Below are 22,828 nucleotides of genomic sequence, written 5' to 3' on the forward strand. Positions count from 1 at the left end.
TACATCATTCTTTGCATTTTAGATAAGGTGACACAGGAGGGAAAACAGTTTAAATAATTTACCCTAAGTGTCTCATTTGTAGTATGATTCATGTGTAGCTAAAGAAAATACCTAACCACCCAGGTGTATGCTTTCTGAGTATCTGAATAATATACAGTATCTCTCAGATTTGTTAAGCAACCTGGAGTCCCTGAGGAGTAACTGAGGTACCTGAGGTAGTTAACTTCTCTTAACTTTTCTTTTCTTTTTTTTTTTTTTTTAACATTTTCTCCAATGTGGAGATTAGTTTCTTAATTTTTAGGCATTTAGTGCTTAAAGTAGATGATTTCTTTATTGAACTATGATATTCTCTTTATTTAAATTTGTTATATGGGTTTCCTTTTTTATTTCTTTGTAATTTTAAGCCTTTAAAATAAACTGTATGGATTCTGGACCTTTGTTTCTGTAATTTTGTTCCTATTTGGTATTTTGATTTTCTTTAGGTCTGGAAAAGTACATAGTAAAAATTGCATTTTGGTTAGCTGTTTCTTTGATTTGTTTGTTTTTTGTTTTTTGGTTTTTTTTTTTTTACTCTCAGGTTTACTTAGGATTCTCTTTCAGTAAAGGATCAAAGCAATAGCTGGTATGATTTTGGGCAAGCAATTTATTTTTTTTATAGCTTCCTAGCATCCTTGTTTCTGTCTAGCTAAAAATGAAGAAACAAACAACAACAGCAACAACAACAACAGCAAAAAAAACCCCAAAAGAATGTTCATTTAAATAATAAATGGTCTTGCCATATTAAATCACTAATTTGAAAAGTAGAATTAGACTTTTTTCTTTAAAATTAATCATGATTTTTGTTTACAATAAGTTGCTAGAGTAAGAGGAAAAGAAAACTTTCTAGATGTTCACCTTGTTCCCCTTGGTAGCAGCTGCTAGCTGTACTTATAATTGAATATAAGTCAATGGAGCTTTGCCCCCATTATGGGAAATGAATTTTTCAGTTTGGTGGTGAACTTTGTGACTCTTAACCAGGGAGCATTATTTTCTTTAATCCTTTCTTTTTCATTTATATCTGTATATTAGGTCAGATATACTCCTTTTTTTTTTTTTTTTTAAGTTAGGAATTTAGGGCCTCTTTTTAACATGATAGAGTCCTTAAAGAGTCCACAAACTTTCTAAGACTATACCACAATTTTGTATACCTGTTGTCCTACAGTGTCCCAACATTTGTAATGCTTCATGACCTCAGAAACATTGAGGACCTTAGCTTTTCCTATGTTAGCCTCAGGATTCATGGTAAGATTGTACCTTAAAAGCAGAATGACTTGCTTTTTCAGTGACCTGTTTCTCTTATTTGAGGGTGGAGTTTGTTGAAAGGTAAAATAACTTCTTTCAACATAAAGTACTTCCTCTCATCCTCAAGAGTGCCTTCAGGGTAGAAATTGTGCTGGTTTTCATGATGAAAATATAGAAATCAGAAGGTAATTGTTGCTAATGAATATAATAGAATTTAATTTCCAAATTCATAGTTTGGATTCTAAAACTCATGTTCTATTGTTACTTCTCAGCTTTTTTTTTCTGTAGAGAATTCTTTTCATATATATTGCCTAGTGTTAACATAAACTTGAAACTAATCATTTATATGTTTCAGAAAAAGATAGTTTTTTCCCCCACCCCAATGCACTTCCTTCTAAAAGAGAGAAAAAGGTTACTTGTGATTCATACTTTGCATGGATAGTTCAAGGAACTTCTATACTAACTTAAGTATTAACATTTAATGTTAGGTTTATTCTTGATTTCCTCAAATAATAATGTCCCCAACATATGAAAGGAGAAAATTGAAGACATAGTCCTTAATAAATTACTAACTTGAGATAAAGACTTATTTTGATAAATGATAGTACCATTAAGGAAGGAAATTATAATGAACAGCAGAAATCTTAAACTTAAGATAATTCTTAAGGATCAAGCTGTGTTAGACATAAAATTTGACCTTTCGTATAGCCTCCTTCATATTTACTGTTTGTATGTTTAGTCACTCATTGTCGTGATCCACACTATTGTGTGTTGATTTTCATCTGTACTGTTTGGCTCTTTGCTGTGGACTTTTAGGACCAACTAATCCTTTTCTATCCAACCTCTCTTTTCTTAATAAAACCTAAGATGATATTGAAGTATGTAATTCTATGACTGTTTTAAATTTGTGAGTACTCAAAGATACATTCATCAGCATAGTTGTTGACTGACTACAGGGTTACTTTTGAACACACAGAGTTTGTATATCATAGAGATACAAAAATGGTTATTTCTTCACTTAAATTATTGATGGCCAATTGAAGTGCTTAGCACTTAACTTATATTTAGTTCTCCACAAATAAAACAACTCAGTTTTGTAGAAGAAGTGCTTAGCACTTGACTTATATTTAGCTCTCCACTAATAAAATTATTTAACTTTGTAAAAGAAATAATACATGTTTTAGAGAGGCAGAGATTTTTACCATGTACTAAGTAATGAGTATTTGATTTTTTTTTCCTTAACTAGGTATTTAATAGTTCTAATGGTTACTTTTTAGTTATATCTTGATGTTTTTGTTGTTGTTTTTATGTTGCTTTTATTTAGCTGAAACACATATATATCCTTTTATTATATAGTTGCTTGTATCAGCATCTAGGCAAGGAAATAATTATTAATTTTTCTATATATACTGTATTTTTTTTTCTTAGGAATGAGTGGGGCTTCACAAACAATAATTAGTAATAAAATAGTTAACTTTAGTTATTGGGAGTTTCCGTTTTCTGGGTGTTCTTTTCTCCTGCTGTCCCCACCTACATATATTTTAACAGCAATTTTAGAGCTATTGGGCCATCTATCAACTTCTAATCTTTTGGAGAGGTATAAGCAGTATGTTAAAACTAAATAGCTTCCTGATTTTTCTTTCTTAAGCCAGAAACATTTGAAGGAAACCCCTAAGCTAAGTATGATGAGGACAAAGTATTTGAGTACAGTAATCTTCTGATGTATCAGTACAACTGCAAATAAATAAAACAACTATTTTTCACTCGATTATCTTATTTTGCTTTTATTTCTATTGACCAGTTGATGCCCATTTTATCTGTGAAATGTTTGTGAAGCAGTTTAAGCTTAACACTAAGTGTCTAATATTATTGGCTCATTAATAGGGATTTTGATTGGGATTAACTTGTAGAAGAGTCTAGGTACATTAGACTATAAAGAAAAAAGTGCTTTGAACTCTGAATTGCACTTACAATAAATGTATTTTTTTCTGTGTTTTCATAGAATTTTTGAAGAAACTTAAAAGTAATTTTCAGTTGATTTGTATTTGAATGATATATGGAATAATTTCGATTCTTCTAGTTAAAAATTTTTTAATATATTTTATTTCATTTTGAGAAACAAAATTGAATAAGGCTGACACAATTTTAATGAGATTAAGAATGTTTACTTTCATTTTGGTAATATTGGTTATATTTTATTAGTTATAGTAGTACTTTTTCAATAAGTAGTAATTTTTCAACAAGTAATAACTTTTTCAACAAGAATTAGAGTGTTAGATTTCAAAGGATCAATTTTCCAGTGTTAAGACTACTTACTTTTCTGTTTTTTGTTTTGTTTTGTTTTTGTGGTGCTAGGGATTGAACCTAGGTTTTTGCTTGGTAGGCAAGCACTCTGAACTGAGCTACATCTTCAATGATTTTTTTTTTTCTTCTGAAGTATAGTACCAAATTATAACTTCAAAATAAACTGTAATTTTATTTGGAGGTTATATTCATCCATTGAGTTAATTTCATGTTTTAATATTTTAAGCTATTTATTCATCCATTGATAAGAACGTCCTATCTTCACAAAGAAAGTTACTCCAGATTCAGGTGAATAGTCATTTAGAGAAATGATCCTTATTGTAATACATCTTAGACTGGCATCAAGTAAGTTTTCTTAAAGGAACAATATGATATTTGGAGATAATAGGTCTTTCAGACATATTTCTTTAAAAATATGGTGTTAAAGGAAAAGAACAAGACATTCATTGCATTAAGAGAAAACAGAAAGGCAATTATTAGCTTATAGATAATGGTAAAAATATTCATTAAGGTTATCAATGCAGTCAAAATTGTAGCCTCTATTTTGGCTTCATGCCAATTCCTATGTGATATATATTTCTATTAATTTAATGCTATATTCTGAGACCAGTTATATATAGAACCCTTATAAAAAAAAGTCTCAGTTGCCTCATTTAAAATATATATTTGAACCACTATGTTTTTGAAAAACATGTGTCCAGACATGTGTGTTTTTATTTTTTACATTCAGATTGCCAAAGGAGATAAATCTGGAAAATATGAACTAAAGATAATGCTGTGTTACATAATTGTTGACAATATACACTCAAATAACCAATACAGGGTTGTTGTTTTTTTTAGCTCATTCTGCTTATTCTGTTTTCACCGGCTATACTATCTTGTATCTTGTGTTGATTTAGCCTCCCACTCCTTTCTCCTATTCAAAATAACATAATGGCTTTTACATATAGATGACATATATTAAAATGAAAGTAATACTGCTTGGTGCTAAATTAATCATAAAAAATATAGACTGGATACTGGAATTAGGTAGGTGTTTTCTGTAGTTGAGTAAGCATTGGAGCTCTGAAATGAGATTGAGTTTGAATCCTGTCTCTATCACTTAAATGTCATATTGTGAAGGAAATCTGTTTTTTTTCCATATGCCACCTTATAGGATTATCATGTGAATATGAGGTAAAATATAGAAAACTCTCAGAAATAAGCCTGGCAAATAGTAAACACTCAAGTGTTAAAACTGTATGTGTGTATAATATTATAAATGGTAAATCCAGTTGAATCATGATGTATGTGTATTTTTTTCCCCTTAGGTTATCACTAAATGTAAAGGAATAGTTATAGGTTATTACAGGGAATTTGCTAAAATCTAAAATTATAAATAATAAATGACAAAGACTCTATAAAGTCTATTTAGACCAAGGGTCATCAAATGGGCCAGGCACTATTTGATTTTATAAATAAAACTTTACTAGAACACAATCATACTCATACATTTATGTATTGCTTGTGGCTATTTTTGCATTATAATGACAAATTGAGTAGTTGTTAGAGACCTAATGGCCTAAACAGCCTAAAATATTTATTATCTGGCCCTTTGCATACCCTTGCTAATAGACTCCTGGAACTACGTAGGCCTCTAGAGGCCAGTTGAGAATATTTTTATCCCTATGCGCCTTTAGACCTCAATTTGAGACATGATTGCCCATGGTCTTTTTATGAAAGGTGTACATATCCAAACTATCTGTAATGTTTAAAAATAAAATCAGATACCTAGGCTCTGTATCAACTAATTTAAAATTTGGGGGTATTGAGCTTGGAAAGAACTATATAAGTTATTAAAGTTCCCAAAGAAGACTGATATTATCCTTGCTGACTAAAAAAGCCTCAGAGACTACTTCAGAATAAATTAATGATGGGCCCTTTTAGACCAGTGAGGCTCCAGTTTTGATGTAAATAGTTTCTGCTTCACTGGATTATATGTTTAGTGTGGCCTGAATATATGCTTAGTGTTTAGTTAAACTTTTTTTTTTCCATATATTTTAAATCTTGACACTACCGGTGTTTCTGCTTGTCTCTTGTATTGTAGCAGTGATTAGGTACAACATGTGGTAAGTAGAGGATTTTATGCTTCTATCTTCGTTTAGAGAGGGGACTGGGAAAGTTTTCTCTGCTCTGAGGAGAATCGGTTCAAGAAATAGGACAGAGATAGTCAAGGAAAAGTGATTTAAGCAGAAAGAGCTTTTCCATAGTTACATAGTAAAAATATATGGTTTGTTCTGTTGCTGACACTATATTTACTCTATTTTGAAATAATTTCTGTTTAATAAAAGAACTTACGCATGAGGATGCTTTAAAAGGAATCAGAATATTTGAAATGGTAGTACATTGACTAGGAAAATAGCTTCAAACATTTTGTAATGATCAAATTTTAGTCCAATATAGAGTGAATCATCTGCTGTAGAAGACTCAATTAGCATGGCTTAGAGTGACTTTTTTTTTTTTTTTTCCTTTTTCATTCTTTAAAAAATGTAGGCATTTCAGTAGAACCATGGAGGAGCTGGTTCACGACCTTGTCTCAGCCCTGGAAGAGAGCTCAGAGCAAGCACGGGGTGGTTTTGCTGAAACAGGAGACCATTCTCGAAGTATTTCTTGCCCTCTGAAACGCCAAGCCAGGAAAAGGAGAGGGAGGAAGCGGAGGTCTTATAATGTTCACCACCCGTGGGAGACTGGTCACTGCTTAAGTGAAGGCTCTGATTCTAGTTTAGAAGAACCAAGCAAGGACTATAGAGAAAATCACAATAATAATAAAAAAGATCATAGTGACTCTGATGACCAAATGTTAGTGGCCAAGCGCAGGCCATCATCAAACTTAAATAACAATGTTCGAGGGAAAAGACCTCTATGGCATGAATCTGATTTTGCTGTGGACAACCTGGGAAACCGAACTCTCCGCAGGAGGAGAAAGGTGAAACGAATGGCTGTGGATCTCCCACAGGACATCTCTAACAAACGGACCATGACACAGATGCCTGAAGGTTGTAGAGACCAGGACATGGACAATGATAGAGCTTACCAGTATCAAGAATTTACCAAGAATAAAGTTAAAAAAAGGAAGTTGAAAATAGTTAGACAAGGACCAAAAATCCCAGATGAAGGAGTAGTTTTAGAAAGTGAGGAAATAAGCCAGACCAATAAGGACAAAATGGAATATGAAGAGCAAAAAGTCTCAGATGAGCTCATGAGTGAAAGGTGACTTTTATGTTTTCTAAATATAAAAATATTTGTCTACAGTTTGTGGTTGAATGTGTTTTATATTTTAATTCATTCTATTTTAAAATAATTATAAATTGTAATGATGATAGTGATATTACTATTTAACTATGATTCTATTTCCTAATAATTTATGATGTTTTTCACCAGGCAAAATTGCTTATTTGATTTACATGAAGTCTTCTGATTGTGTTATAATGACTTAATTTTCAGCTACAAAGAGAAAAGGAAATAGATTTTCAGTGGGAAAGAATGTACTTTAGAATAATAGCACATTTGTAACTCTTAGAATTGGATATATAATTATTTATTTGGTTAATTATAGAGTTTTAGCCTTTGGTGCTTTTTAAAGTACATGATTCATTCTGATTCTTGAGAATCAAAAGTTTATACCACTATGACATACAAATGGTTTGATATTTAAAGTATTAGCTTGGTAGGTATTCTGATTATTGATAATTATAAAACCTAATTTATGGTCTGTGTGATTTTGTCATTAGAAAAGTGGAAGAAGCAACAATCCTTTGGCAGTTAGTCTAATACATCCATTCTAGGAAGCAGGTGTACCACTATGATAATTGTTAAATCCTATTTTTACAGCATCAAAAGGTAAGTGATAATTTTGATTTCACACAGAACTGATGCTACTTGCAAGAAATGAGATGTTGACACTGTTCATCCTTTTAGGTGTATGTCCTTAAAACCAAATGTGTATGAGTCAGAAAAAAAAAATTCCTTACATGTGGGCTGGGAAAAAGTATTTGATTTTTAATTTGTAGCATCAGGTCATTTTTATAGGATATGGAAATAATTTTTATTCTTGTTGTATTTGTAAATATGATTACAGACCTGACTAGAACCTGGCAAGAGTTTATGGAATGGTTCTTTAATTAGACATAGTTTCTATTTATGTTATTATTCTGAAGAAGTAAAATTTACTTAAAGTGAGAAAAATGTTTCAGAAAGACTTTGAAAAGTTTATGAAATCTTTTCTTTCAAAAAAGTTGTGATTTTTTTATATAGAAATGGGAATCATTTGTACCTTACTATTGGGCCATTGTGACTGAGGACCACTCAGTCTGTCATAAAAGTAATTATATTATTGCTCAGTTGCTGGGGGGAGAGTGTGGTGGTGGAGATAACTAACATTCTTGATTCTGGGTTATTCACACTTAGATTGTGCAAACCCCTCCTTTTTTTTTTTTTTTTTTTTAATGTCTGCCTTTTATTGATCTGTTTTGTAGGACATCTGCCTGGGAACAGAATTGAGATGAAAATCCTAACATTTATTTTCCTTCATTGTAAAAAAATATTTGAGTACTCACTAGGTATGATCAGGTTACCTAGAAGTTAACAACCCAGGTTCAAGTCTACAAATAGAATATTTTCATTCCTGAACAAAATAAAAAATATGTGCTTGCTCTGATTTTAAACTTTTCTGTAAAATGATTTTTCTCTTGCCATTTAAGAATTAGCTACAGTTTTCTTCTATGGGAAGATTGTTAAACATTTAACATATTTTCCTAACACATGTAGATGTTTTTTGAGACTACATCCAAAGTTTTCCTATTATAAAAAGTTGTCTATATGTTTTCTTGGAGCTGACTTGTAAATAAGAACAGCATTACTCTGTGTGTTTTGTCTGTGTAGGTCTCAGAGTTAACAAACATTTCATAAACTACTATGTAATATTCACTGGTACCTGAATAATAATTCAGACTCTCCTCAACAGCCTCCTGGCTGAATTAGCCAAATGCTGAAATGGAATGTGCTGTGTGGCAGGTACTCGTGAGGCAAAACTTCCTAAAGAAGCTGCACTAAAAGCAAGAACTAAGAGTTGTTCACAAATGTACAAAGTGAAAAGGAGAGAAGGAAATAGCATCCCTGATTATAATGAACAGCTTATGCAAATGCATGAATTCTGACACCAGTATGGGACATTTGGAAAATGTTTGTAGTTCATTATTATTAAAATATAAATATGGCTGCAGCCATAACATTTCTTGAAGGCCCATGTGCTATGGTAAATAGTTTAGATTTCATCATGTAGGTAATGAGAAGTCAGTGAAGAGTTTTTAGCAGTGGAGAAACTCAATTAGGTTTACATTTTATCAAGATAACATAATTTTGGCAGCACTGTTTTGTTTACCTTTGACTGACCTCCAGTCTGTCCAGTAGAAAATGAATTATGGCTGTACTAGTAGAGGAATATTTGAGAGTATTAGAGAACAATTTTAAAAGGTAGAATCAATGCTCCCATAGACTGTGTTTGGAAGGGTAATGCTCTCAGATAATGCCCAGGTTTCAGTCATAGAAAAATGGTAAGTGAACAGATCAGGAAAAGGGATTTGTATTAGTGTACATACATTTATTCAGCAAACAGTCATGCAGTATATTCTTATATGAATACTAGTAATAAAAATGAAACCAAAAAAAGAGATGTCCTTGAAGATTAGTTGCAATGACCATCAGCATCTGAAAATAAAAAGCCTTTCTTCCCTTTAAGTTCTTGTTCTGAATTATTGAACAGAGTAAGAAGTACTTGATGTAAATGGAGCAACAAGCTAGATATCATGTAAATAAGGATATATGTTATAAACATAAATGTAAAAACTATCTCAAAGTAGGAAAAGAATCATTTAGGACTAAAAGCTGTTCTTAGGGAATTTTGATTTCCTTCTATCTTTAAGAGAGTGAGCAGGTTGGGGAGAGGAGAAAACTATACATACCAATTGGAGACAGAATGTAAACAAAAGATCCAGACTGATGATGGGAAAAATTTAGAGAGAATCCCACCAATAGAAATCCTTGAAATCTAAATTTAATCCAATAGGTATAAGGTAGTAATTTCAGAGTTTTAAATAGAAGAATCTTTTCTTATAATTTATGTGTGTGCATGTGTGTATATTATAAACTTTTAAAAAATAGTTTTAAATTTATAGAGAAATTGCAAAGACAGTTCATAGAATTCATGTATATCACATTCTCATATATCCACACCCAGTTTCCTCTGTTGTTAATATCATATGCCTTATTGTGGTACCCTGTTAACAGTGATGGAACCAATATTGATAACATATTTTAAGTAAACTCCATATTTTATTAGCATTTCCATTGCTTTTATTTAAAGTCCTTTTTCTGTTATAGGTTGTCACATGACTTTTAGTCATCCAGTTATAGTTTTCAAAGATCAACCTAACTATATGTAGAATTAATTAGCATGGCATAAATCTGAACTCAGATTAGAAGATCATGGTACCAAAAAAAAAAAAAAAAGTAGTAAATTGATTCACCATCTATAAATCTGTACTCTGAAAAGCTGTGAAAAACTCAGTTGTTTGTGACAGACTTTGACCTGTATTTAATGTGCATATTTATTTGTTCAATTGAAAAATATAATCGATTTGATTATGGAATGCTACCCTAGATTTTAGAGTATGCTTTTCTAAAATTTGAGTAATTTTGAATTTGCCTCAAGTTTTTAGAAAAGAAATTGTGCCCAGAGTTATGTTGATAGAGGCAACAGGAAAAACAGGAAAATGATCAACAGTAGTTTGAACTTGCTAAGCAGAAAGATAAAGCTTCTGAAGTGGGTTTAATACTATAATATCACTATGCATAGAAAGCATATATTTTTAAATAAGTCAATATGGATTTGATGCCCTTGAAAATATTTCATTACCAATTTTATACTATAGGGAGCTTCATGTATTCACTTAATTTGAAGAAAGTTAAAAAGATTCTAATTCAGTGCTCCTTGGAAGAATGTGCCTCTTGACAAATGCCTATACTTTTTGTTAGTATTTACATTTTAAAAGTAAGTAAAACTGAAAATTGATATTTTTTTTCAGAAAATATATGGATTTAAATCTTACATCAATAATTTTAACCTTAAGCATCTCAGTTTAGATATTGTATAACAAGTTAAGATGTATCTTTTTTAATAGATTACATTGTTCTAGGTGTTAATGGAAAAAGTATTTTAATTAAAAAATAATCACCTGGGGGCAATTTACTGATTGGTTAAAATTAAGAACTATAGTACAAAGAAAAGTACATGAGGATTTAAAAAAAAATTCTTTAGCAGCCAATATTTTAAACTAACTAGACTATCATATAAGCTTTATCCTGTTAGAACTAATAATGACAGTTTGTTCTTATTGGTCAAATATTTGTTTTATTTTGTGTGTTGCATGTGTCTCATATTCTCCAACTCCTATAGAAGTAATGAGAACCCATGTGATTTTTGTACATGCCCTTCTTAATATTGGTAATATTCATTTTGTTGTTCTGAGTGACCTTAACTTTGATTTAATGGATTGTCACCATCTTAAACTTTTTTCTTCCATGTGAAATAATGGAGTTGTTGTGAATTCTTAAGGAATGTCTTTTCTAGAATATTTGCAAATGTGGAAATGAAAAGTAATTTCATCCTAGGCCCTTGTATTTCATGTACTGAAGAAAATCTTAGCCTGTTTTTGATTGAGACTTTTCTCATCTTATCAAGCAGTGGTGTTTCAGGAGCAAGCTGGATTGCACTGCATAAGAAAGGAGCAGTGAGCATTTGATGAAAGCAGATAATAAAATGCATCAATTGTGTCAGCACCTCGTTGCAGTCACATCTGGCTTACTGTCAGGGTCCCATTAGATTCCTGTGGTTTTATGTGCCAAAAATAATATGCTCTGTAGTTAATGGAACCAGGATATTTGCAGTTTGATTAAAAAAAAAATCATCTTATTTTCTTTCAGATCTTTGTCAGGCTTAAGTTCCATCTCTGAGCTGCCATGTCTCTTTAAAATTTTACGACTGAGAGATCAATTGTTCTTTTGATCTGTTTTTTTTTCTTTCTTTTCTTTTCTTTTTTTTTTTTTTTTTTTTTTTCTTATTACAGTGATTCCAGCAGTCTCAGCAGCACTGATGCTGGTTTGTTTACCAATGATGAGGGAAGACAAGGTACTGAAATGTGATTTTCTTCTCTTTGGAAAAGCATCTTCATTTTAAAGTTGTGCTTATTACTGGTTATTTCATAAGATGAAAACTGCAATCCATATACATCACACATTCTGCTTAGTGGACTGGGGTTTAGTGTTGTAGCTGTTTTTTTACACCATATAGAATGTGTCCTATCTTCCTGACCTAAATTAATTGATTATGCCTCAAAGCTGGTATGTGGCACTATTAATATTAAGGGAGGATTATCTCCCTTGAGAAAGCTTTACATACCTCAGTCTGTTCAATTTTGTCTCTTTGAGCAAGTTTGCAAGACACTGGTTCTCATTCATCACCTGATTCCAAATGTATTTAAAACTGTTTAAGCATTCATAAAGGTGGATTTGCAAGTCATTTGTCATTTTTATTCAGCTGTGACATTTATTCATCCTATTCAGTTTGTAAGTAATTAGATGACTTCCATGAATTCAATATTATAAACTGTTAAACAGAAATGTATTACATCTTAGATGTTTTCTATCTTTGGAACTTCCTGAAGCTTTTCACACTTTAACATGGCAGTATTTTGAAGCTGTGAAAAATATGAATACCCTAACAAGGGGATAGGATTAATCTTTAATGGGATTAATTTCATTTTAGTTCAGTCTGTTCTTAACTCTTTCCCTTTTTAAACTCTATACAAATCATGAAATAAAGCTTAATACCTATGAATACTTATCACAGTTTCCTCTCTTTAGAATCTTGATCAATCATCTAATGATGTTATGAAAAAAAGGATAAAGTAAGAGCTGCCCACACTTTTTTCTTAATCTGTTCATCTTCTTAGCAATATAAATAATGTATGTGGAACACTTACTCTTTTTATAAATCAGATGTCCGAAAAAAGTAGATACATAAATATTTTAAAGATCATAGACTTTTAAAAATGAAACTTTGCCTGAAATATGTTTGAACCTTGGAACAAAATGAGCTTAACTATCTTGAATATATACCTAAATCTTATTATAGATTTTTTTTTTACTCAGAACTCTATTATAAATTTTGATATTAGGAATAAAACTTCTTTAAAAAATAACTTTTGACAAGATTATCATTGGAAAACAAGTGACTTGTAGTGATATGCTAACATGTATTGTGAACTACTATATTTAATTTACTTTAAATTCTCAAGTCATTCTTTGAAAACCCTATTAGTTCCTGTGGTATTTTTTTTTTTTAAATAAGGAAACCTACACTAAAACAGTTGAAGTATAACAAAATACTAAAATTCTAATTGGTTTTTCTGATTCCTTGCCCTTGTTGTTAATCAACAGCAATTTTCCTTTTAAGAATAAAGTTGTGTATCACATAAAAAAGAAAGTGACTTCATTTTTCTAGAGTAATGCTTTCTTGATGGGAATGAAGATCTACAGTAGTCAATTTCAAGTGACTCCCTGCTTTTTATTGTGTTTAAGAAAACTGACATGACATTGTAATGTAACTCTTATTAACTCAGTACTCAGTAACTAAGTATTGATATGTAAGTGCTATGAATTGTGCTGCTTTGAAAATCAATTTTATTAATTCCTCAATTGAAACAAACAAGTGACTTTAGTTTTAATTGCTTTTAATTTTTCACCTACTCCATTTGAAACACAGCTGATTTCTCATAAAATCATTTTTAATTAAAACTTAATATGGTATTGTTCGTTTGTTAATTTTTGGTTTTCAAAATCAGAATTTTTTTTCTGTAAAGGGAAAAAGTTTACGGGTCTCTTAGACCCTTTTAGAAAACAGAAATAGCAGTGACTTCATAGCAGAAGACTAATGAATCTCAGGTCATATTCAAAATGCTGTTTGTTTCTTTAAAATGCATTCTGTGTGTTTATCTCTTCATATGGCTCTTAATAGTTAAAAAAAAAAAACCCAAATATTGCTTCTTACCAACTCCCCATTTCAAACTGAATTTTAAATTGATATTCACTATTCTATGATTACACTCATGAATATTCAAAGAAGTCAACATTACTGAGTAATGTTCTTTTTAAAAAATATTTTGCATGTAGATGTTAGGTCTAGTTTCTTCAGAAACTATGGTATTGTCAGTTTTCATTTAAAATCAACTTTTTCAAAACTATTTCTTAATGAACTTAATTGGATTAATTTCATTTAGTCACATCTGTTCCTGATTGTTTCCCCTTTTCCACTACATACAAATCATGAAATTAAGCTAATTATATACCATTATCAGCTTCAAAGAACAGGTTCTATAGTTTTATACCTTTTAATTCCTGGTAGGCAATTAAGGGTTGTCTTTCTCTTAATGTGGAATGAGTAGTTACTTAAATACATTTTCCTACTTTTTTTGCCAAAGGATTAGCCAGTTTAATATTGTTTTTCTCATTTTCAAAATTGGTTGTGAAATAGTATTTTGTGTATTCGTTGATGGCAGTGGTTGTCCTAGTATTGGGAGTGTTTCTTAAGTGAAGCTGTGGTGTAGGGTAAAAAGGTTTGTTTTTAGATGATATGTATGATTGCCAGATAAAATTCAGGATTCATTGTTAAATTTGAATTGTAGATAAAAAACAACTTTTTAGTGCAACTGTGTCCCATGCAGTACTTGCACATTCTTATACTAAAAATTTAGGACAAGTACAACATATTTATATTCATATTTACCTGATGTATTTTTATTATCACACAACTCAAATTATATTTTTGGATGCTAAAATTGAATTTTTGGGGAAAATCATTTGTATTTTAACAGGTGATGATGAGCAGAGTGACTGGTTCTATGAAAAGGAATCAGGTGGAGCATGTGGTATCACTGGAGTTGTACCCTGGTGGGAAAAGGAAGATCCTTCTGAACTAGACAAAAATTTACCAGATCCTGTCTTTGAAAGTATCTTAACTGGTTCTTTTCCTCTTATGTCGCATCAAGGCAGAAGAGGTCAGTAGCACTTCCTTATTGGTGGATACAATGAGCTTGTGGTTAGTCTTATGATATTCATTGAAAGAGGTTAGGGTAAAATATTAGAGAATGTAAACATGTGCTGTAAAGATACATGCTGAAAGTGTACTAACCTACTCAGTTTTTAAAATTATTAGAAAAATTTACTAGCTTTTATGCTAGGCTCATTGTGAGAATATTGTTGGGAATGTGAATTGAAAGAAAAGTGTTCTGAATGTTACTCCTTAAGGTCAAAACACTAGACAGTGTTAGCTGCGTTAGAATCCTGCTAGCCATGGCCTTTGTTCTTTTAAGGTGTAAGTTTTGCATTTTTTACCCCCAGTAATATTCATGGTGTTTACCCCCACCAGCAACTTTTACCTCTCTATTGATAGGATCTCCTTCTATGTACCACTGATCATAGTATCTTCTAAACTGATTACTTTGATTTTCTAGGTTTCCAAGCCAGACTAAGTCGCCTTCATGGAATGCCTTCAAAGAATATTAAAAAATCTGGAGGGAATCCAACTTCAATGGTAGGCATGCCTTTTTTTATTGAATTGTCATGTTTGGAAATGTTTCCATTTCTATGGAATAAAAAGCCACATCCTCATCCTTTATTTATATTCTAATGTTATACTTAAAAATAATCCATTTTTTTGTAGGCTACAAACTGGACCAGTGAGATTCCCCTATAAACCAAATCTTCTAATGCTAATAAATTAGTTTCGTTTTGAACATCTGGGGAATGACATTCGAGGGAACCTGGCTCCTGTCCTCTTCCCTGGAGGAATATCATTGAAGTGAGAGCCTCTTTGATGCAAAGATGGGGCTGTTTTTGCTGGAGGACTGGTATTCTTCCTTTTAGTCAGAAATGAACCTGATTGGGGAGGCTTTCTAGAGATCTAGGTTGGCCCAGGGTGGATAGAAACTACTGTAAATTTTACATATTTTGCTCTTTTATGATTTTTCTTACATTGAATCCATTTATGTATTACTTGCTTTGCCAAAATGCTAACAAAAGCTAGAAAATTAAAAACTTCCAATTTAACCTAAGTAGTCCTTAATGTTTATATTGTTATGAGTTAAGAATTAATTTTTTCATATCTGGTTGTTGTAAATAAAGTAACGTGATGCTTTGACACTTATGGTTAATTTTAGAGAAGTCTTCTATAACCAGCATTATTTAAAATATTTGCATTTTACTCAGGGTATTATAACAAGGGCTAAGATAAGTAATAGGTAAGGTTGATAACCTTTGCTAGAGTTTGTATTTTGTTCAGTTTCCTTTCTACTTGGATAATCTGCTCTGTATTGCAAACTCATTGTATTCTATAGTATAGTTTTCATTGTACTGCAAAAATCATCCTTCTTCTTAAACTAAGCACAGTGATAACTAGTCTGCACTACTAGAATCACTTAATATTACCTTTCATTTGCAATTACCTTTTAAGTGATCTGTTTTGTCTGATACCTGAAATACATAAAAATTATTTTGACTTAGAGCTTAATGAAATCATGTGAAACCTAGTATTTTAACAAATACTGTGTGACTCTGAATCATTGTCATTTCTAAAAGTGAGAGCTGCTTGTTCATCCTTAGAATGGCAGACCATATGTGTCACTGTGAGTTTCAGAAATACTTGCATGAGCTCATTTTCACCAAGCAGGGGGGAAATGTAACACTGCTATTGATGGTTAATTTAGACAGTCTACTAAGTTCAGGCCATTTGAGTTCCTTTAAATGGTTTTATTAAAATGATTAATATTTTTATTAAATTCTAATAACTGATAAAGTCAATGTGATTTAATATGTGTATTTTTATATTGTATGGATTCATTGTTAATTCAGCATTTAATGGCTTACTTAAATATGATTGGAAAAGAAACTTAAAGTTGACATTGCTGTTACTTAAAGTTATTACAATCAGAAAGACTTTTACAAATAAATTAAGCAGAAATTGTGATGTCTCCTTTTAGATTACTTGTCTAAACTGGAGAGATTAAAAACGATAAAGTACAACTTTGAGTCTCTTTACTTTTGCATATTTAAAGTGATATCTAAAGGTATAATATTTGGTGTTTAGTAATTGTAACTAAGCTTTTTTGTGCTATGTCTTTGGAGTGAAAATTCGTGTGTGTGGTTTTTTTTCTGAATTGCACAAATGATTTTATTTTATTTTGTATAATGACTGTCTTTTAGATCTGAATAAGTCATTTTAAAACCTTGGCCTATGAACTTTGCCTTACCAATCATGAATCTAGATGAATGCTATCTAGTTCTTGGTTCAATTTTACCTATTTTTATTTTTGGTTCACTGCTTGCTTGAGCATAGCTGGGATTTGTAGCCCATTTTCTAGGCTTATTGCAATCTCACTCTGGTATTTTATAGAAGCTATTACAACTGATAGGCTAGCTTCATGGTATTGATGATACATGGCATAACCATACTAAAAGCTGCCTTCCCTCTCTAAATTGTAAAAAGGTGATTAAGTTTCACTTGATGGAGATAATACTATATATGTGTGTTTATCATGGAACTAGTGCATTAGGCCATGAACTGCTTTTCTGGTCTACATTTTTTTGTATTCAAAATTTTACTGAAGACATGGACTCCTTCAGGTTTTCTTTCTCTCAACCCTGAATTGTCCTTGTTTGAGTTTTTAAGTACTGTAATTTTTTTTTCAATAAAATCTTTGATTTGGGCAAGAAAGGTAAGAGTTCCAATTTGTGCTTATACTTTTCTTATTTCCTCTGCAAAGTTTTTGTTGTTTTGCTCAAATTACATATAACTAACTAGTTTAAAAGTCATGATCTTTTCACAAAGCAATCATCTTTAAACAGTAACCATGACTTCTAGTAATAAGAAATGAAATTTAATTACATTAGACTTTCACACTGGAAAGCCAAATTGCTTTTAAGAAGAAATTAATTTTCTAAGCGAAGTCACACATGAATAGCTGCAACCCATTAGACAGAATGGCAATAGAGGGTTTCTTTTTCTTAAGCAGATAAGTAATGACTGCATATTCATAGTGATGTAGTATTTTTGAAGGAAATGACAGCAAGAAAATCTCTTCCTAAGAAGGCAAAGTGAACATTTTTTGGGAAAAAGCATTTTTAATTGAATTATAGTTTTTTTTTAATGTTCTGTGATATCATGAATATTGAATTAGGAAATGCTGAACCATTGCCCCTAAGGGAAAGCTAGGAATAGGTTACTGGGAGCGTTTGGTCAAAACATTATTTTATCAACTAATGAATGTATAACCTTGCTTATGTGTGTTTGTGATTAGAGACATTTGCTGTATATCATTGGGTCATTAACATTGAATTCATGGCCAATACCACTGAAACTGAGGCCTAAACAAAGCTTATCTAACACATGTTGTATCCAGAAGGCTCACCACAGCCTTCTTGTGCTTAGTAATGACAGGCTACACTTCTCAACGCTGTACTTAGGGACCATTTAAAACAGTGAAATCACCAACAAAAAGCACAAAAAAATACAATAAACCTGGCATTAAATAGACAGAAAAAAGATCGTTTATTTACAATATGGTAGCCAAAACAAGAAGGTGTATAAAGCCACCTTGTTGACCTTAGCTGGGAATATGCATGTGTGTTTGGAAACTCAGATATTTTACTGTTGTGCACATGTCCGTGAATAACTGTATAACTCTGTGATTATTGATTTGGAGTTAGAAATGAATCTTAGCCATTTGGCAAATTTGCAAATGCAGAATCTGCAAATAGGAACAAGGATTGACTGAATTCAGTTTTATAGAAAGCAAAGTGGTTTTGTAAAAAATTTACAAATTTTGAAATTAGACCTTTGTGAATCCATTCTCTGGTTCTTCTTTTTACTTTTAATTTCATTTTGAACTTCAGTTTCTATGAAAATTTAATATGGACAACACTTAAAATGTGTTGTAGGGTTTAAATGAAATTATGAATACCTAATGGACTCAGTCCCATCTTTGGCACATAGTATATGTTAAGGAAGTTATAGTTACTATTAATATTAGTAATAATAGAAATATTAAAGACAATAGCTGATGACTTAAATTACATTTGTATCATGAGTCAAAGAGCAGAATTTTGGATATTAAATATTTCGGTTCATATTTTATATATAACTTGTCTTCATATTGATTTGAGTACTTTATGTTACAGCCTTTTATGTTTCTTTTATACCTACCTCATTTATATGTGAGCTGACCCCTGTCTTTAATATGGTCTTTTAAGGATTGTTTTGAGTGAATTTTAGGTTGACAATCACAGTACTAAATCTCAAAACTTAATTGCAAACTTAAAAACCCATCTAAACTCTTTATCTCTCCTCTCTCCCAGAGCATTAAACTGTTCATTAGTAGAAAGACCCATACTGTTTAGGAGGTTTGGGTCCAGATTGATCTGATTTTTAAAAATAATTGTGTCTATGTATATGAGGGGTAAATGCAGACAGAGTCCTGAAAATTTAATGTTGATTGGAACTACTACTATTTTCCTTCTGGTGAAACAAAACATCAGTTGTTTTGGAGTCCAGCTAACTAGCCCTTCATTCTCACCTTTGGAGGAATTAAGCAACTGATAGTTAATTCCAAGAAATATCCTGAGGCCATTATTCAGAAGATTCAGCCTTTATCTCTTATATTTGTAGAATTGTTTCAGTAAGTACAGTTCATACTAATAGGGCCAAAATGATGTCAGACTCAGTTGTGCGATACAGTAGTTTAAAGTGAATTTAAGTAACCTTCTTTAAGCATAGCATTCTACTTAGCCAGGGTATCCTACTAAGTAAACATCTTAATTAATCGATGTTCCCTGCAGGTGAGAGATTTTTAAAATTCTTTTTTATTTGGAAGTAAGTGATGACACAACAGGTATTACATTTGTCCACTGAAAATTACCATTCAAATTATATCAGCTGTTGAAAGGTCAGCAAATGAATGACTCAGCTTAACATACATTACTTAAAAGCCAACGTGAGTATTATATAAAAAGTTGTAATAAGTTACAGGGTCTTGTTTAATAATTTTATAATTGCCTCAGTACTATTTTTGTATGGTGGGAAGGAGAATAAAGACTTTTATGTCTTTTTTTTATACCTCATTTATATTCTTGCTGGCTCCTATTTTTAATATGGTCTATGAATGGGGCCTGTTATGATGTTGCTGGCAATTGTTTATTCTGCCAAATGAGTCTTTTTAATTAACCTTAACTTATACATATTTATCAAGTTAAAATATCTGGAAGAAATGTGGAGATTAACCCTTAATATGATTTGTCATTCTGTGCAAGTAAGCATGATGTTTACATGCCTAATAGAATGGACCAAAACAACATAATTTATATCTGTTTGGAAATCTTGAGTCAGTTCATTCTGTAGGAAAGAAGGAATATTGTGGGTACTTACTTCTATGAAGTATAAAGAACCAGGATTCCATGATTGATGTGTTGATAATAATGATCATACTGTACTGATTTTTCAACCTTGTTTTCTTTTTCCTTAGGATTCTAGAGTCAGAATATTTAGTCTGATTTACAGCCTTTTATGGCAGAAGAACCATTGAAAATTGTAGTTGATTCAAAGAAGGAAACTACATATATTTAAGAGAAATGAGCAATTCCAAGATAGAAAACGAATCTAAAATTATTTTTAAAAATATAGTGTGTGTCCTCAACTAAAATTTGACCATGTAGTTACTAAAAATTTTCAGTGGAATTTGGCAACGAAGTGCTTTATTATAACCCTTGTACATTGATACTTGTTTGTTTCCTGAAAACATTTTCTTTTTTGGATGCTTGAAAATATAAGAAAACTGTATATTTAGAAAATTTTTATATTCTAAATATATATGGTGTATGTTCTAATACATTACTATATATTTTAATTTAGTTTTCATCTTATCGGATTCCTTCTGTGGCATCTCAGCTTGAGATCCAGATATCACATTAGAAAGAGGATCCTCTTTCTTTTTTGTTAAGACTTATTTTAAGATAATTATTTTGTATCATAGAAAAGTACAAATTAATAAAATTATAATAAATATTTCTTTTTAAGTAGACATTTTAATAGTATCCCTTGTTTGATTTAAGATTCTCTATTTTGATGTGATTCACAACTTTATATTTCATATTATATATATTGAATATTCACTGTCATTTGAAAATATGAATTTAAAGGTTTTTCATTGTTTCATGAAACAGTACAAATATTAACATTAATATTCTTATTTTGTTACACTTTACTAAAGGTAGAACAGATGTACAAAAATTTAAAAGGAACAGATATGATAGAATATTAATTTTCTATTATTATATTCTCCATATTTATTTTTAAAATCCTTTAGGAAAAAACTGTCTAAAAATATTTTAGTGTTATGAAAATTGACCTCTAATTTTTTTTCCATATATTTAAAATATTGTGTTTCCTTCTCTGATAACATAGTACAAGTTTGACTTCATATCTTTGCATTTGGGTTTCAGATGCTTCAGAAATGTAGAACTGTACAAAGTGAATGTTAGTAATGATAGCAAACATTTCTAATGATGCTTAGTAGTGCTGTCTGGCACTTTTTTCTATGTGCTGTTTATATATATTTAATACTATTAATATCCCAATAATGTATATTAACATTTACAACTTAAACATTTTGTTTGTTCCCCTTTGGTAAGCCAAAATTAATGCAATTTGGAAATTTCTTTACATTACTATCATGTCACTAATAAATACAAATAAATAATTTTCCCAAAGTAGTCTTCATTTCTGTTTACAAAATGCTGTTGTGATTATGAGTTATTTTGAGATAACCAAAGCATTCTTCACTATCTTGAATGGCGCGAGCACAATTAAAAGTGTATGCCATAACAAAAATGATAATTAAAATGTTTTAATTCTTCTATTGGATTAAACACTGGAACCCAATCCTACCTTCTGATTCTTCCCTTTGTATGATTCTCTGGTAGTATATAATTAACTACCTTCTGGCTGATCTTAGCATCATCCATTTCTAGAACCTTCCTATCTGCTTTCTTGTTCTCCATTTCAACTTGTTCTCCTCGTTTCCCTCCCATGGAACTTCATTTCAATGGAACTAATCATATTCCCTTCCATGGACCCTCCTACCTGTTTCATAATTTGCCGTATAGCTATCTCATTGCTATCCTTCAACTATGATTGGAATCCTCTGTATTTCTTAAGTTCATGTCCTCCTATTTCTTACATAACTTGGCAAAATTCTGAAAGGACATCTTACAGGAGGAAGATGTTTTAGCTGGGACTTCAAGAATGAGTTGGATTTTACCAACTCATTTAGAATGGGAATTGGTAGACAGAAAGGCATGGGCAAGTCTTACGTTAGAAGTAGCAGAGATTATTCTGAAAACTATTAATCCAGTATTGCTAAGATCTGATGTATGCTTGTGTGGAGGGGTATGTAGCAGACAGAGTTTGGCTGTAAAAGTAAATGGAGTTAAGTGATTATGGAGTTTGTAGTCCATTGGAATCATGTGAACCAATGCAATCTCTGATCATACAGAGAGCAGTATAGAAGGTACATTAGGTGGTATATCAAAAGAGTATAAGCTCCATACCTGTTCTCCCAGTAGGTGAGAACCACAGGCTATACTGAACACTTATATTTTACTGAACCTAATATTCTGATCGACTTTTGACTCCCATCTGTTATAGTTTACATGTGAGGTGTCCCCCAAGAGCTCATGTGTAAGATAGTGAAAGAATGTTCTGAGGTGAAATGATTGGGAAATGAGAGCCTTAACCCAGTCTTGGGTTTTTCCACTGATAAGGATCAGCTGGGCAGTACTAGGCAGGTAGGTTGTAACTGGAAGAGTTAGGTTACTGGGGGCATGCCTGGGGCGATTATATTTTGTCCCTGGTGAATGGAGCTGTCTCTTGCTTCCTGCTGCCATGTCCTGAGCTTCTTTCCTCCTTTATGCCCTTTATCATAATGTTGTACCTCACCTCAGGTCCAGAGCTATGGAGTTAGCCAACTGTGGACTGAGATCTCTGAAATTGTGAGTCCCAAATAAACCCTTCTCCTCAACATTGTCTCGTCAGGTCTTTTGG

At 31.4% G+C, this 22,828-nt stretch overlaps 1 protein-coding gene across 1 annotated transcript in view; it reads left to right on the forward strand.

The window, feature by feature from the left end:
- Gpatch2 (G-patch domain containing 2) overlaps positions 1–22,828 on the forward strand; it is a 175,033-nt gene that overhangs the window by 2,117 nt on the left and 150,088 nt on the right. Inside the window, exons 2-5 of the mRNA XM_026388006.2 lie at positions 6,118–6,834; positions 11,748–11,809; positions 14,553–14,735; positions 15,192–15,271. Coding sequence (XP_026243791.2) covers positions 6,118–6,834; positions 11,748–11,809; positions 14,553–14,735; positions 15,192–15,271 — 1,042 coding nt within the window. The remainder of the gene's footprint in view (positions 1–6,117; positions 6,835–11,747; positions 11,810–14,552; positions 14,736–15,191; positions 15,272–22,828) is intronic.

The sequence above is a fragment of the Urocitellus parryii genome, chromosome 9 (genome assembly GCF_045843805.1).
Source record: "Urocitellus parryii isolate mUroPar1 chromosome 9, mUroPar1.hap1, whole genome shotgun sequence".
Lineage (NCBI taxonomy): Eukaryota > Metazoa > Chordata > Mammalia > Rodentia > Sciuridae > Urocitellus > Urocitellus parryii.